The sequence below is a fragment of the Eumetopias jubatus genome, unplaced genomic scaffold (assembly GCF_037043125.1).
Source record: "Eumetopias jubatus isolate StellerSeaLion01/CBP00866 unplaced genomic scaffold, mEumJub1_p1.0 scaffold_7, whole genome shotgun sequence".
NCBI lineage: Eukaryota > Metazoa > Chordata > Mammalia > Carnivora > Otariidae > Eumetopias > Eumetopias jubatus.
In genome coordinates, this window is record NW_028274813.1 from 112,259,852 (window position 1) to 112,276,927 (window position 17,076).

At 37.0% G+C, this 17,076-nt stretch overlaps 1 protein-coding gene across 5 annotated transcripts in view; it reads left to right on the top strand.

Annotated features, from left to right (window-relative positions):
* Window positions 1-17,076, top strand: part of NEO1 (neogenin 1) — a 238,999-nt gene that overhangs the window by 49,052 nt on the left and 172,871 nt on the right. For all 5 annotated transcript variants that reach the window (XM_088025133.1, XM_088025134.1, XM_028100230.2 and 2 more), the window contains exon 2: window positions 14,577-14,894. In XM_088025133.1, the coding sequence (XP_087881259.1) occupies window positions 14,577-14,894 (318 nt within the window). The remainder of the gene's footprint in view (window positions 1-14,576; window positions 14,895-17,076) is intronic.

Here is a 17,076-nt window from a genome sequence, read left to right on the forward strand (position 1 = left end):
ATTTAGAGCCAAAATCTCATTGTGGAGATTACTTAATTGCACTGGCTTGGTCATTGTTACTAGGACTTTTCAGTCAAATGAGCTAGGAAATACATATTTTTTAGATAAGTAAAATACAAATTCATATTAGTACTTAAGATTAAAACTGAAGGATAGATGGTTTTTACTTACCTCATTGATTTTTTTTTTTAATAGTGATTCAACACTTCCATACAACACCTGGTGCTCGCCACAAGTGCCTTCCTTCATCCCCATTACGTATGTTACCCATCCCCCAACCCACCTCCCCTCTGGTACCCATCAGTTTGTTCTCTGTAGTTAAGAGTGCTTCTTGGTATGTCTCTTTCTCTCTTTTCTCCTTTGCTCATTTTTTTTAAATTTTGACTGACTTACTTTGCTTAGCATTATATTCTTTAGCTCCATCCATGCTGTTGCAAATGGCAAGATTTCATTGTTTTAATAGAGCTGAATATATACATATACATATACATATACATATATATATATATATACACACACACACACACTACTTCTTTATCCATTCATCTATCAGTGGACACTTGGGCTGTGTCCTTATGTTGGGTATTGTAAATAATACCCATAGAGGTGCATGTATCCCTTTGAATGAGTGTTTTTGTATCCTTTGAGTAAATACCCAGTAGTGGGATTGCTGGATGGAAGGGTTATTTCTATTTTTAACTTTTTGAGGAACCTCCAAACTGTTTTCCACAGTGACTGCATTCCCACCAACAGTGCACAAGTGTTCCTTTTTCTCCACATCCTTGCCAACACCTGTTGTTTCTTGTGTTGTTGATTTTAATTGTTCTGACAGAGCACCTCATTGATTTTACATCTATATCACTTTTCTTCCACACTGAGAATCCTGTTCTTCATGACGTTAGTGAAATTACTCATTTGCTTTATTCTGCAACAGCAACACACACGTACACACACCAGTCTCAGAATAACAGTACCAATAGTAACTACAACAAAATGATTATTAAAACAGTTAAAAATGTTACAGTTCTTTTGGTCCTTAGGGCGTATTCCACTAAGTATATTTAGGTTGTTGTGTTCTTAAATTCTCTTACAGTAGTTCCTGTCTGGGTGGTTATAATGACAACTAGAGGTTTAGGCTCGTTCCACCTCTGCTTTCAATGTTTAGGGATTTTTAAGATTTAGTTTTGTATTTTAAATTTGTAAAATATTTGTATGATCCCAAAGTCAAATCTATGTACAAGTTCTATTCAGAGACATCTAGCTTCAATTCCCGACCTCTCTAACTGTATTTCCTCTCCTTGTATAGGTTAAAAATTATGTGTGTGTATCTATTATAATCCTACCTTTTTTGGATAAATATACACACTTCTTTCCAATCTTGCTTTTTCACTTTATTTATTCTAGGTGGAAGATAAAGTTATTCTGTCATCTCATTGGCAACTGCCCAGTACCTCCTTGTATCAGTGTGCCACCGTGTGTTCAAGGCTGTTTCCAGGCTGCTATGGGTAGTGCTGCAGTGAATAGTCTTGCTTGTACCTATTTTCATATTTTGGCCAGTGTATTTTTGGGATAGATTCATAGACATAGGATTACTAAATCAAAGGGTAAATGCAATTATAATTGTGCTAGATATTACAAACTTTCCTCTATAGTGGATATGCCATTTTTCATTCCCATTAGCCTGTTTCCCTATACTTTGCCTACAGAGTATGTTGTTAAACATTTGTATTTTTGCCAATATGGTGGGTAAGAAATTGTATCTCAGTGTAGTTTTAATTTGCATTTCTCTTATTATGAGTTAGGTTGAGTATCTCTTAAAATGATTAAGGACCATTTGCATTTCATTTTAGTAACTAATTCAACATCTGTGTGAAAATGGTATGCAGTTATAAGAGCATGGATAAGTCTTATTTTCCTCTCACAAATGTATTTACAACTGCCTGGTTAATATATACGTGGCTTCATTGTGAGTATTCTGGGGTTCATGTCTTATCCTTCTAATACTGTTAACATCTTTCTTGGATTTTTAGATATCCTTTTCTGCTCCCCCCTCCCCAAGGATTATTTTCTATCAGAAATATGTTATCAAGAGAGTAAGAACTCAGTGAAGGAAATATGAATTTGTGACTTAATATGACAGCTTACTAATGTAGGCTTGAATTAGCTTCAGGCTAATCAGGCTTTAACAAGCTTTTGAATTCAGTTTATTTCCATCCCTAAATACATAGCTGAACAGAAGAATTCTAGAACCTGGTCTACAGACCTTGTGAAACAATGACATGATCTTTCTGAAACATCTGTTTACGTTGCATTGAGAGCTTATGCACACACAGCTTTCTTTGCAGAAAATAGCTCTGATATTACAAGATTCATTATTATGGATTCTTAGTCTTGTGTTCTCTTTTGCATATATTTAAGTTGTTAGATTGTCCTGTGGGATTTCATAAATATTACTTCTGTTAGTAAAGCTGCTGACAACAAAAGCTTTCAATAAATTATTCATGTGCTATTTGTTTTCTATGTTCAAGAATTAATGCATCTTTACTCAGAATTTTTTTTTTAGCTGAACTTGGTAACAATTTGTAAACATATGGTGGTATAGTCACATAAAATCTGTAATGCTTGTTTTCCATATGAGAAAAGTACTCTATTAGCAATATTTGGAGCAATATCAGCTCTCTGAAACATAGCTGATTACTGAAGAATAATGGAAAAATAGCTTTCAAAAATGTGAGATAACTACTTAAAAAATTGCTGCTCTTTCAAGATGTGGGCCACTAAATTTTATGTTTTTGCCTGTTTTCTGTCATCTGTGTACTTAATATTCACTTTCATTCATTGAAAACTTTAGGTCTTGTTTTACAGTCTTCTTCCCTATTGCAAATCTGTCATTGTTCTGGAAAATGTGAGTGTCTGCTTGGCTTACTTTCTAGTACCATCTTCAGTTCTTCACCTTCTTCATCTCCAGTGGCTTCTCTTTCATGCCATTCAAATACCAGCTTCCAGAATTGCACCCTAGCCCTTGTCATCACTCGGCAGTGCTGAAATAGTATTGAAATAGTATCATAGTCTCACCACAGTCGCCTGTCCTTCCAGGCTTCTCACATTGTGCTGGCACCACTCTTACCCGTTTTCTGTTCACTTTTGTGTATTTCCTTCCCTGTCTGTCTTAGACGCCACTGACAGCCACGTGCTGGTATCTTCAGCCCTCTTCATTGTCCCTTGCTACTCACTACTTAGGAAGCTTCAGTTTTAAATGTCTATGTTCTCTTCCCTTTAGAGTCTGCAAAACCACGTTCTCATATTTGCACTTCTTTCTAAATACAGTTAGCAGCCTGACTGTGCTGTCAGTATGATCCAGTAATCCTATTCTCCTTTTTTGGTGCTCCTCTCCGTTCTCACTACAGCTCCTTCAGATGTTTACCACCACCTGCAAACCTCTGACCCTGACAGCCCAGCCTGCCCACACCAGCAACAGTTGTACTCACCTCCTACTTCAGCGACTATACAAGCAATAAACTATGACTCCCATATCTAACACCAGGCTTACTCATATCCTCATCTTTCCTTCTTGTTACAACAAAAGAAGTGTCTTTTCTCTGATCCAGAATTAATTGTCTGACATTTTTTTTTAATATTAACATTTACCACTTGAAATTTCCCTCATGCTGTATTTTCATTTTCATTAAGTTGAAAATATTTTGTAGTTTCTCATGTGATTTCTTCTTTGATCTGTGAGTTATTTAGAAGTATGTTGCTTAGAGGCGCCTGGGTGGCTCAGTCGGTTAAGCGGCTGCCTTTGGCTCAGGTCATGATCCCTGGATCCTGGGATCAAGCTCCATGTCCGGCTCCCTGCTCAGCGGAGAGCCTGCTTCTCCCTCTCCCTCTGCCTGCCACTCTGCCTACTTGTGCTCTCTCTCTATCTCTCTGTCAAATAAATAAATAAAATCTTAAAAAAAAAGTGTGTTCTTTAATGTCCAAATATTTTAGGGTTTTCCAGCTACCTGTTACTGACTTCTAGGTTAGTTCCATTGTGGTTAGGAGATATACTTTGTACAACTTCAGTCCCTTCATATGTACATTGGTAGTCATCCACAGATTCAAGGGGACTCTTTTGCCAAACTCCAGAGTTCTCTCTCTTAGCAGCTCCCTCCTCTTTCATACTCTGCAAATTGTAGTAACCTTGGCCTCCTCAACTCTGATCTTTTTCTTTAACTGTGAGATTTCAGAGGTCTCTTTGCTTTCCCTTTCTCATGCTGGGGGCTGGAAAGATGGGATATCTACAGACTGTAAGATGGGGTGATTTTTCAGCTCATCTTGTTTCCTATCTCTCAGGGGTCACAGTCCTGCATTTCATGTTGTCCAGTGTCTGAAAAAACATTGTTTCATTGATTTTTGCCCAGTTGTCTAAGGCAGGATGGTAAGTCTAGTTCCTGTTACTCCTTAATAGCCAGAAGCCTGGATCCTAATCTTACCATCATTTGGCCTGAATATTTGATTCCACCCTCTGTACTGGTTCTTTCCATCTTTCAACATGCTCAAGTCTCTCTTCAATTACAAAGAATATAAAAGAAGACCAAGCTCAGGTTTTCTTTATTTACCAATCTATCTCTCCTCTGCCTTTTACAGCCAAACTTTTTGAAAATGGGTCTCTATATCCCTCTCAAAAGTGTTGCTTATGGACTGGCAGAGTCTGCATCAGTTGCACACTTGTTAGAGATGTAGAATTTCAGGCTCCACCCTAGATTTACTGAATCAGAATCTGAATTGTAGCAGGATTTAACAAGGTGATTGGTATGCAAACTAAAATTTGAGAAGTGCAGTTGTTCATTTTACAGGCTCTATTTCTTCCTTTTCCATCTTGTTCCTGAGTGCATTGTAGTCTGGTATCTGTCTTCACTACACCACTAAATCTGTTCTTGCCTAGGTCATCAGTGACCTTTTCAATATATATCCAATGAATGAGTGTCCATGTGTATTGTGTGCTCAGCAGGTCATCCTCCTTCTTGAAATATTTCTCTGGCTTCTGAGATGCCTGTTCTCTTGTCCTCTGACTTACATGACTTTTGTAGGCTTTTTTCCCTTTCTCTTAAATCTTGGTGTTTTGCAGAATGTGGTCCTTGGTTTTCTTCAGATTTTGCATTTCTTATTGTATCTTATTTTCTCTTGCAACCTCTGTTTTAACGTGTATCTCATGAATGGAATTCCATTCATGAATTCAGCATGAATCTCTACTGAGTTCCAAGCTTGTCTGACTTCCACATCCATGTCCAATGAGCCCCTTAAACTCTCCATGTCTACAGCAGAGCCCATGATCTGCCCAGCTGTGTCCTCTTTCTCAGTGACTGGCACCTCCAGTCAGCCGTTGTCCAAGCGAGAAACTTGTCAGTCACCTTTGACTCCTCCACTGCCCTTACTCTACATTTGGTCGTTCTACTCTACATCATTCTCCAAGGCTCATTGATTTGACCATAAGGATTCCTCAGATCTTTCCATCTCTTAGTTACTATTGTTACTTTCCTAAATAGGACTTCATCGGGTTTCAACCAAGATAACTGTAGAGGCTTCCCAACTGGTTTCCTTCTCTCCAGCTGTGTTCTCCTAACTAATCTCCGTTGTGCAGCAAGCACCATCCTTTTAATAAGAAGTAAGTGTGATCATCACTTCTCATCTTAAAGCCTTTGCCAAACTTACTAACTCCTTAAGATATAAAAATCCTTACAATCTGTCCTTGTCTACCCACTTCTGAATTTCTTTGAGTACTTTTGCCCCTTCCACTACCACCTTGTTCTGAGATTTTGCACCTGCTGTTCCACTGATGATGCATTCTGCCCTTTACTGGCTAGGCTCCTATTCATCCCTTAGATTTCACGTTAATAATCACGTTTTGCATGAATGTCTTCCCTGACTCTCTAGGCCTATTCACTTCTCTCTCTGCACCTTGTACACATTCTGTCATGGCCCCCACCACATTGTTCTGATTGTGTTTTTGTGAGCCATGATTATATCATTGCATGTTCCCACTGTCAGCACTCTGAGAGTAGGTACTCCTGTCTTACTGTTTGTAATTTAGTTGCGTAGCATCCTTCATTCATTTAACAGATATTATTGAGTACCCACTATGGATACCAGGAAAGGTTCCTGCTCTTATCAAGCTTGTATTATGGGGATGGGAGTGGATTAGGGTGAAGTGAGAAATAATAAATGAGAATTTTTTTGTTCTTATACATAGTGGATCCTTAGTTTATTTTTGGAAGATTAATATATAAATTATTATTTTAACAAGACTTGAAGTCCATTGTTACTGACTTAAGCTCTTGAAATTTTGTTCTCTAAAAATTTAATCCAATTTTTTGGCTAGCGTGAGCTGTGGTAATTATTCTCTTTACTCTACCTAATCTTGGTTTTATTTTATCTAGTTTTCTAGCCTTCTACCAGGGAAAACAGGCCTTAAAAACAGAGAGAAAGCGAATTGCTGGGAAGAGCATATAAAGGGTAGGATTAGGAGGCTAGGACCTTCACAGGGATAGTTGTCAGAGAAGGCCCCTGTAGAAGTGACAGCTGGTCGAAACGTGGAAGCTGAGAGGAAGCTAGCTAGCTGTGTGATGGAAGAATGGGTGCAGAGCGAGTGTGCAGGCAGAGGGGACAGCAGATGCAAAGGCTCTAATATGGGAAAGAACATGGCTTGTTCAAAAAATTGAAGAATGTTACCAGAGCTTGTTGAGTTGGAGGGAACATGATATGAGATTAGGTTGTAGAGAGGCAGGGACCAGATCCTTCAGCCCCTTTTGTATGTCATGGTAATTTGGATTACATTTGCTGTAATGGGGGAGCTGTTGAAAAATTAGACAGAGGAGAAAGAGGTTTATACTTGAGTTTTAAGATCACTTAATATTATTTTATATGTAATTGTCCAAAATGTGATTAAAAGTAAAAAAAAAATAAGGTCCATATTTTGCATAGTTTGTAAAATGTGATTGGTGAAAACTAAGGTTCTAGATGTTAGCAGTTTGGGAGAAAATATGGTAGGCTTTTGAACTATGAATAGTTACTATTTATTTAGGACTTGCTATCTGCCAAGCAGTGAGGTAGGTAGGTGCTTTATACCTTTCTTCACAGAGATTTCCTTGAAAGGCGGGCATTATTTTTCCTGTTTTATAAGGGAGCGAATTTTAGACACAGAGAGAAATGAACTAGAATAGTGGAGCTAGAATTCAAAATCATGTCTGCTTGACTTCATTTTATGAAAGAGTTTTCCACTGTGGCTGTTTTTGTGTGTGTGTGTGTGTGTGTGTGTGTGTGTGTGTGTGTGTGTGTGTGTGTGTGTGTGGGAGAGGAGGAAGGCTGAAAATTGAAGAAAAGGAAAGCATTCTTATTATAACAGATGTTTCTTGAATAAACAAATTCAGATATTTTTCATTTTGGCGGAATGGTTGGGAGAGTAGATGCTATAAATTAGAATAATCAAATTGAATTTTCCTAATAGGATATTAGTAGCCTGAAAAATAATTTCAGGTCCAGCTTTGGTTAGAAGTTGACATCCACTGTTTTATGGTATGCCCGTACAGTATATGTATATCACGCGAGTGAAACCATCCATATAATATTAACAGCTAACCACATGCCTTGCTTGAAATTCCAGGAAAGGAGTTCTGCATCTCTGTAGATTCAGTCTTTGGAGAAACTGGCTGTGCAGGGCAGAGAGGGACTGAGCTCTGGAGCTGGGAGTCCTAATTGTTATGCAGCAAAAGAGGGTGGAAAACATTTAACTCTTAAGTATTGCTTGTTCTTAATCAGTGATGTGAATGTATTATTTTTTTGAATCCTTTGAATTGAGTATTTTAACTTTCTAATTTTTAGACTTTTTGATTTTAAATTGAGAACTTGAAGCAAGAGAGACTAAGCTATATGGTGAGAGTGGACACCAAAGAATCAGGAAGGATGAAATGTAGGATTTACAGACTGACTGGATAGGATAGGGTGGTCAAAGTAATGTTATTAAGGAGTAAAAGAGGTATGACGTCCTTTGACATTAATGTCTTAGTTTATAATGAAGACATAATTTTCATAGGTTGAATAACATTATATACAGAAACCTTACATTTGTAGGCATGTAAAAAGGCTTGCTTACCTTTCTGTCCGGCATTTCTGATGCTGTCAAACTTAGAACCTCCGTGGGCAATAAGACAGATTTCATTTTATTTCTGCCAGTATTCAAATACTCTATGTTATTTTTTTATTCTGGACACGATAAAATTTAGAATTATTGGCCATGCTGGTGTGCAGTGAGTGATAGGATTTGTTGATATTTGGGGGTGGGGGAATACGACTGAGATAAGTTCCCTGTGGGTATTTTCCTGTCATGAGATGGAATTCTATCAAGAAGTGTGAAGTATTTTATCAAAAAGTGAGTAATAGTTTATCAAGAAGTGAGAGCTATTCCATTAAAAAGTGAGAATTTGCAGAGACCAGGGATTGTGCAAGAGATCAGACAGGATCATTAAGCCTGTTTCAGAATAATGTGTATTGTGACTGTGGTCACAGTAAACTAAAATTAAGCAAATTTAAGTGGACAGGGAATTAGGACCCTGGTGGGAAATATAGGCCAGTTTTTATACAAAGTCAGCCAAGGAGTGGGTGTCTGATAACTCTTCTGTGACAGAGGAAAAATGGTTAAAGAAGCGGTGATAGGTCTGATCACTGGGTGTTGTAAGTGATGAATCAGAATTCTACTCCTGAAACCAATATTGCAGTGTAAGTTAACCAAAATATAAATAAAAATTAATAAAAAAAAGAAATGGTGATAGATCTTTTTTAAAAAAAATCTTCTGTTCCCAAGAAAAGATTATTTACCGCCAATAACAAAAGTTATTTTGTTTTTTTAAAACAGAAAAAGATGACAAGAAGAAAGCATAAGCAGTTCATATTTTAAGCAATAAGCAATGCAGAAATCCATGGCATAAAAAAGCCTTCTCCCTGTATGCTCTCCATCAGTAACTGAATCCCATTACTACCCCAGGAGAAAACACTGTTAAACTGTTCAGTGTTTATTCTTTTAGCCCTTTCCCTACATTATTATTTTTTTAAGATTTTATTTATTTATATAACTTTTTAAAATTTTAAAGCTTTTATCATGACCCTCATTTTTATTATTTTTAAAATTTATATATATTTTTTATTATGCAGTTAGCCAACGTATAGTACATCATTAGTTTTTGATGTAGTGTTCAACTATTATTTATTTTAGAGAGTATGTGTATGAGCTGGTTGGGGGGAGGCAGCAGGAGAGGGAGAGAATCTCAAGCATACTACCTGCTGAGTATGGAGTCTGATGTGGGGCTTGAGCCCACCACCCCGAGATCACAACTTAAGCTAAAATCAAGAGTCAGACTTAACCTACTGAGCCATCCAGGCACCTCTTCCATACATTATTTACATTTAAATGTGTGCATACACACATATATGTACATGTATATATATTTTTATGTAGGTGGGGTCATACTATATGTATTTTGAACTTGAGTATTTTTTATTTAACAGTATATATATTTTAAGGTTTTGAATGGTAGCATGTGAATATGCCCCAGACTTTTCATATTGTCCTTTTCCTGTGCAGACTGTATATGAAAATAGCTTTATTTCTGCTTGAACAACATCGTGTTTCATATAAAATATTCATGTAATAGCAAAGGTGAAAGAAGAAATTAAAAGTCAACTGAAATCTCACCACCCTGAGATAACCCACATTTTAATGACTAGTTTTTAAAAAATGTACCCCTTCACCCACACCTACCACAACATGTATAATACTTATAAAGGGATTATACACGTAAGCTAATTTTTATTATGAAATTACTTTCTATGTGCTTGAAGCTTTTCATCTACTCACCTCCTCCATCTCCTCCCAGTAAATCAGTGGTAACAACCTGGTACACTTTGCTACTTTCTCAGTGCTCATATAGTCATATGTACATGACATTTTATTATTTATACTTGTCTGATTTGTTCATTTTTCTCAGAATTCATTCCAGATCAGATGAAATGTGGCTCACTTATTTTTTGCTGGCTAAATATTCTAAGGCAGGCGTCAATGGATCAAATGCATCCTGCTGCTTGTTTTTATAAAGTTTTATTGGAACACAGCCTTATCCATTTTTTTTATTGAGTGATGTGACTTTTAAAATTCTTGTTACATGTGGTAAATTTCCTCCCAGTCTTGTCATATTTTACTTTGTTATGATATTTTTGCCTTAAAGTTTTAAAAATTTAAATACAATGAAGTGAAACATATCTATCTTTTCTAACTTTGAAGTTCCCTATTTTGACTTAAAAGGTTGCCTGACACCAGGGTTATCCTTGTATTTTCCTAAAATCTTTTTTAAAAGATTTATTTATTTATTTGAGAGAGAAAGAGTGAGAGAGAGATCACAAGCGGAGAGTGGGGGACAGAGGGAGAGGAAGAAACAGACTCCTCGCTGAGCAGGGAGCCTGACTCTGGGCTCCATCCCGTGACTCTGGTTCATGACCTGAGCTGAACACAGATGCTTGACCAACTGAGCCACCCTGGCGCCCCCTAAATTTTTTTTTACATAGTTTTCTCATAGGCCTGGAATGTATTTTTCTGTATGTATATAAGAGGCATTAGAGTGTAGTGTGATTAAGATCACAGACTCTGGTTCTGTTATTTACTACCTTTGTGACCTTGGACAAGGTATTTAACATTTCTATGCTTTAGTTTTCTCCTCTAAAATGAGAATAATAGTAGTACCTATAATAAGATAGTAGTGGAGATTAAATGAGTAGTTAGTATGTAGAGAATGTTTAGAGCAGTCTCTGATACATAGAAACATGTTAAGTGTTTACTGTTATTACATGTTGTAAGTAGGCTTGTTTTTTTTCCTCATGTGGGTAACCAGTTGTCCTAGAGGATGGCAGTATCCAATTTGATTTCAAGGTTTGAGAACTCATGCAGTGTCCAATATGCACACACATCCCATAATAACTAGTTGTAGTTGTTTAAAAGTTAAAATATTTTTCACTTTGCCTGTATTATATTTTCAATAGGATACTAACTTGTTAGGACATAAATATTGATTCATTTGTTTGAACCTAACTATTACATAAACAAAACCGTTAGGTATTTCTTTTAGCCTAGAGAATTGATGAAAAAAATAAAAAAAATAAGGGCACCAGGAGCCAAGAAACTTTGGGAACTTCTGTGCCCTAACAAGTTATTACAAATATTTAGAGATTAAGAACATTTGAAGTGCTATGTAGGTACTGTATACCATGCCGGCTTGTAACAAGACAAAACTATTCTTGTCTGGACACCAGGCACAGACAGCATTTCTGAGAAAGTAGTATTTAAGCTGAGCTTGAAGGAAGACTTGGAGTCAATTGGAGAGGGGTGGTGGTGGGAGTAGCTTGTGGGAAGAGGGCAGGAGCTAAGGGGGGGGGGACAGAGATGCAGCAAGCCTTAGAGGGTGAGGAGAGAGTGATGCTGGGGAAGGCTGGAGAGTAGGTAGAGGCCAGGTCACATAGTCCATTTAGGGAGTTTATTTAGTTTGTAAAAGACAGTGGCAAGACTTTGAGGGATTTTAAGCGAAGGAACAGTACCTTAGGTCACTGTGTGTTTACTGAGGGCATAAAATACAAAGATGATATACATAAATATTTAATGCTATATTCTAAGTAATGTAGAATACATATTTGTGGTAAAATTTTGAAGGGCCTTGGTTTTCAAAGGCATTTGTAAACTTCCCTATAATTAAAAAATTTTTTTGAAGGCATATACTCTTGTTCAAGTTGGTTGATACGGACTTTTAAAATGAAAGAATATCAGGGGCGCCTGGGTGGCTTGGTTGGTTAAGCGTCTGCCTTCAGCTGGGGTCATGATCCCAGGGTCCTGGGTTTGGGCCCCACTTGGGGCTCCCTGCTCAGCAGGGAGTCTGCTTCTCCCTCTCCCTCTGCTCTTCCCCTCCCTCGTTCTCTCTCTCTCTCTCAAATAAATAAATAAAATCTTAAAAAAAAAGAAAATCAAAAGCAAGATAGAATGTTAAGCTGTGAAAATTTACATTTGTGTAATTATTTTTTAAATGGCAAAACTTTGTCCAAATTTTAAAATGAAATTTGTTTATTAATAATTATTTTAAACTGTTTCTTTGCATATTTTGACTGCTAGTCTAATACATTTCTCTCTTAAGTTCCTGAATTGTTTAATTTGGATGATATAATAAAGATTTAATGTTACACAGGAACGGTATAAAAGTAATTTCTCTTAGTTTAGCAGTCTTTTTGTATTGCCCTAGAGTTGATATTTTTATTTATTTTACTATGGTATCAATGTAACATTTTTTACAGTAGTAAAAAGCAAATCCCTGCAGGTTACTTCTGAAAAATTCCTAAGCTCATTCTCAAGAGTTTTAAGACTTGAAGAATCAATTTCATAATCATTAAATAGGGATGGAACCCACCTCGTGGTGTTTGGGAAAGCAAGATTAGTCTGTTTGGAATTTGATTCACATTGTAAATGTTTGAAAAATTTAAAACATGTGAATATTATTCCCTTCCCTCTGCCAGTATGTTTCGTATTTATTTAGAACCACTCTTTCATTACGTAGTAAAGAACTAGCGTCATTCTTAAGTTCACAGTGTAAATAAATTATAGATAAAGGGGTGTGTAGATATATTTTAAAAACTGTCTTGTTTTCATCTATTGGACTAAGCCTCCCTAATTGTTCACATGAAGAAATCTGATTAGAACTGATTATAGTCTGATTACAAGGGATTTGGTCAGTACTCTTAAAGAAAAGAGGTAAAGCTTTAAGTTGGAAAGTTTTCTCTGGCTGAGAATATAAGATTTATAGCAAATTTTTTTTATTATGTTCATTTAGCCAACATATTACATCATTAGTTTTTGATGTAGTGTTCAATGATTCCTTGGTTGTGTATAACACCCAGTGCTCATCACCACACGTGCCCTCCTTAATACCCATCACCCGGTTACCCCATCCCCCTTCCCTTCTGTAACCCTCAGTTTGTTTCCCCAAGTCCAGAGTCTCTCATGGTTTGTCTCCCTCTCTGATTTCTTCCCATGCAGTTTTCCCTCCCTTCCCCTGTGGTCCTCTGTGCTATTCGTTATGTTCCACATATGAGTGAAACCATATGATAATTGTCTTTCTCTGCTTGACTTATTTCACTTAGCATAATTCCCTCCAGTTCCATCCATGTAGATGCAAATGGTGGGTATTCATCCTTTCTGATGGCTGAGTACTATTCCATTGTATATATGTACCACATGTTTATCCATTCATCTGTTGAAGGGCATCTCGGTTCCTTCCACAGTTTGGCTATTGTGGACATTGCTGCTATGAACATTGGGGTACAGGTGCCCCTTCTTTTCACTACATCTGTATCTTTGGGATAAATACCTAGTAGTGCAATTGCTGGGTCATAGGGTAGCTCTCTTTTTAGCCATCAGGGAAATACAAATCAAAACCACAATGAGATACCACTTTATACCAGTTAGAATGGCAAAAATTAATAAGACAGGAAACAACAAATGTTGGTGAGGATGTGGAGAAAGGGGAACCCTCTTACACTGTTGGTGGGAATGCAGGCTGGTGCAGCCACTCTGGAAAACAGTCTGGAGTTTCCTATAGTAAATTAAAAAAAAAAATTGTGTTCTTCTCATGTTCAAGGAACTGGCCAGGAACTTCCTCAAGTTCAAAGAATTTTTCTAAGGACTTAGAAAAATTAAACTGACCCCTCCTGTGCTGTTTACATCAAAATGAATTCTAGGGGTGCCTGGGTGGCTCAGTTGGTTAAGCCTCCAACTCTTGATCTCAGCTCAGGTCTTGATCCTCAGGGTCGTGAGTTCCCTACTTAAAAAAAAAAATGAATTATAGATGAAGATTAAATGTAGAAAATGAAATCACAAAAGTACTAGCACAAAACAAAGCTGAAATTTTTTATAATCTTGGAATAAAAATCTTTTAAGTATAACAGATTTAATTTTATATAGTTAAAATTTGTTTTCTTATGACAAAAATAATGTCAAAGTGGAAAAAAGAATATTTGCAAAACATGATAGCTATGCCCAAAGATTGCTAAGTCAATAGGATGAGTAATCCACTAGAAAAATGGACAAAGTGTATGTATGGTAAATTTATGAAACAAATATAGCCAGTAAACATAACTTAATAACAAAGAATCATTTCAGTTTTCTGCTTCCTTTATGTTTTATAGAAAATTTCACTTTGAATAAAATAATTTTAAATATTTATAAATCCCATTGTAGGGTTTGACATAAAACTTTTATTAGATATTCATGTAATCGAACAAGGTTGGATTATGTCATCTGGCAGGGTTTTTTTTTTATCTTCTTCTAAATGGGTCATATTTTGATTTCCTAGTAAAAGAAATTTTATTTGTTAGATACTAATAGTGAAATGACTTATTATGTTATATCCAAACAGCATAATTAATTAACAATAACTTTTATACAAATTACATTTTCTTACAGAAATAGAAGAAGAAAGCTTTGCTTAACTTTGTTCTTTTTGTTATTTTTGTAGGATCCAGCATTCGAACATTCACTCCATTTTATTTTCTGGTGGAGCCAGTGGATACGCTTTCAGTTAGAGGCTCTTCTGTTATATTGAACTGTTCAGCATATTCTGAACCTTCTCCAAAAATTGAATGGAAAAAAGATGGAACTTTTTTAAACTTAGTATCAGATGACCGACGCCAGCTTCTCTCAGATGGGTCTTTATTTATCAGCAGTGTGGTGCATTCCAAACACAACAAACCTGACGAAGGTTATTATCAGTGTGTGGCCACTGTTGAGAGTCTTGGAACTATTGTCAGCAGAACAGCCAAGCTCACAGTAGCAGGTAAGTTTTTCAAAAGTAATTTATTTGTATTTTCAAATTTTTATAAAGGGCATATCTTGATAAAAAGCAGTATTATCCTAGAGTTTTCATTTAACTGGTAACAAGAAATATACTCACTTAACAAGTATCAATTGAGCATCTGCTAGGTGCATGGCATTCTGCTAAGACTTGCTTAGCATGGGGAATAAACTGTAGCACTTTTTCACTTTCTGTCACTTACATTGCTTATAGCTGCGATCATAATTATTAAGTCCGTTCTTTTCTTTTTAACTTGGAAATGACAGAGGAAGTTGTATAGGAAAATTGATTCCCTTTGATTGCTAACTTTTATCCTCCCCAGCATAACCACTTAGTATGGCTTTGTAAAACTTGCAATATAGCCAGAATCTTGGTTCCTTTATGCCCCAGCCAAGGAAAAGACATTTAATTGGATTAATTATTTAAAAACCTATAGGATGTGGGTATTAAGGTGAAGAGCAGAAAGTTGTAAAGAGACAAACATTCACTCCCTTTTAGAGCATTCTTATTTGAAGAATAATGGAAGCGTAAGCTGAGTAAGTCATGCGTGTCTTGTAGTAGATGCTGGTATTCCCTCGGGTCAGTGTTTCTTCACTTGAGTACTAGATGAAGTGTAGTTAGTTTTTCTTAAGGGTCACATTGTACAGAAATTGTCTTATGTTTATACTCATCTTGGTAAAATGCTAACACTTAAAAAAAAGAAAATGAGTAACAGAATAGTTTCCCATCTCATTGCCACTGTAGGGTGATAGTACCCCATTTCCCGCTCACTCCAGGCTATATTTGCTCATTCATTCAGAGTATCATGGCTCTTTTTCTTTTTGGAACCAGATACTCATAGCTGAATTTGAGTGTGATATAAAGTTACTGTAATTATTCCATAATCACAGACTGAGGATGGAAAAAGAAAAGGCAAAAAAAGTCACTTCTTTTGATAATTAGCCTTTCCTCTCTTCTTTTTTTCCCCTTCTTTTCCTTCTTTCCTTCCTTTTTCCTTTCCCTCTCTCCCTCCCTCCCTCTGATCTGCTCGCCAGGCTTTCTCCAACATGTAGATAAATAAGTTAGCATTATGACTGCCCCTACAATGTCACTTAGGTGAGCTCTTCTTTGTCATTTATGTTCTTAAGCTGGGCTTTAATCGTGACTCCTTCCTCTCTGCTGTCTGCCACAGCCTTTCACCAAATCCAGTGAATTCTGCTTCCTAGTTTCTCTGTACGTGATCCTGAGGCTGCTCCTCATCATCCCTCACCTCACCCCACCTGTAACTGTCCGCTGCCTTGTTCTTTCCCTCTTCCAGTCCAGTGGTCAGGCTCTCTCCTCACCCTTCAGTAGCTCTTCAGTGACAACATCAAGTGGATGTCTAAACTCTTGAACAGGCCTCTAGGTCTTTTCATGAGCCGGCCTCCACTCCAGCTCCCTCCCTCCCTTTTTAAAGATTTATTTATTTATTTTAGGGGGAGTGGGGAAGGGCAGAGGGAGAGGGAGAGAATCTCAAGCAGACTCCCTGCTGAGCACAGAGCCTGATGTGGGGCTGGATCCCAGGACCCTGAGATCATGCCCTAAGCTGAAATCAGGAGTTGGACACTTAACTGACTGAGCCACCCAGTACCCCTCTCCAACTTCGTTTCTTAACACTCCGCCCTGCCTCTCTCCCTGCCCTCTACCACCAGCAGCAGCAGGACCACCTTCAACACATTTTAAGCTCTGCCAGTACTGAATATTTTCAGATTCCTTTTATTCTCTGTCTCTGGCCTTTGCTCATGGTTTCCCCACTCCCTATTAAGCCTGTTCTCTACTTTTTCCTCTCTTTCTACTCTGCTGGATTTGTCCATCCTTCTTTTTAATTTTCATATCCTTCAAGAAGCATTTTTTGGTCTAATGTCTTAGTAAACAGCCAATTTTAATACAATATAATCAATTCTTTGGCTGCAGACAAGATTCTGTAGGAGTTATTTAACTCACTCATGGCCTGAGTATCAGGAGGATATAAGATCTGAGCTAAGAGATGAATAAAAGTTCTTTTAATAGTTGCATAATATCCGTTGTATAGATATACTGTGATTTATCCCAAGATTTCCTTTTTGATGAACAGTTACATGAATAAAAATTGTCTGATGTTAAAGGCAGTAGTATAGTGAACAGTCTTTTATAAATCTCTATAGAA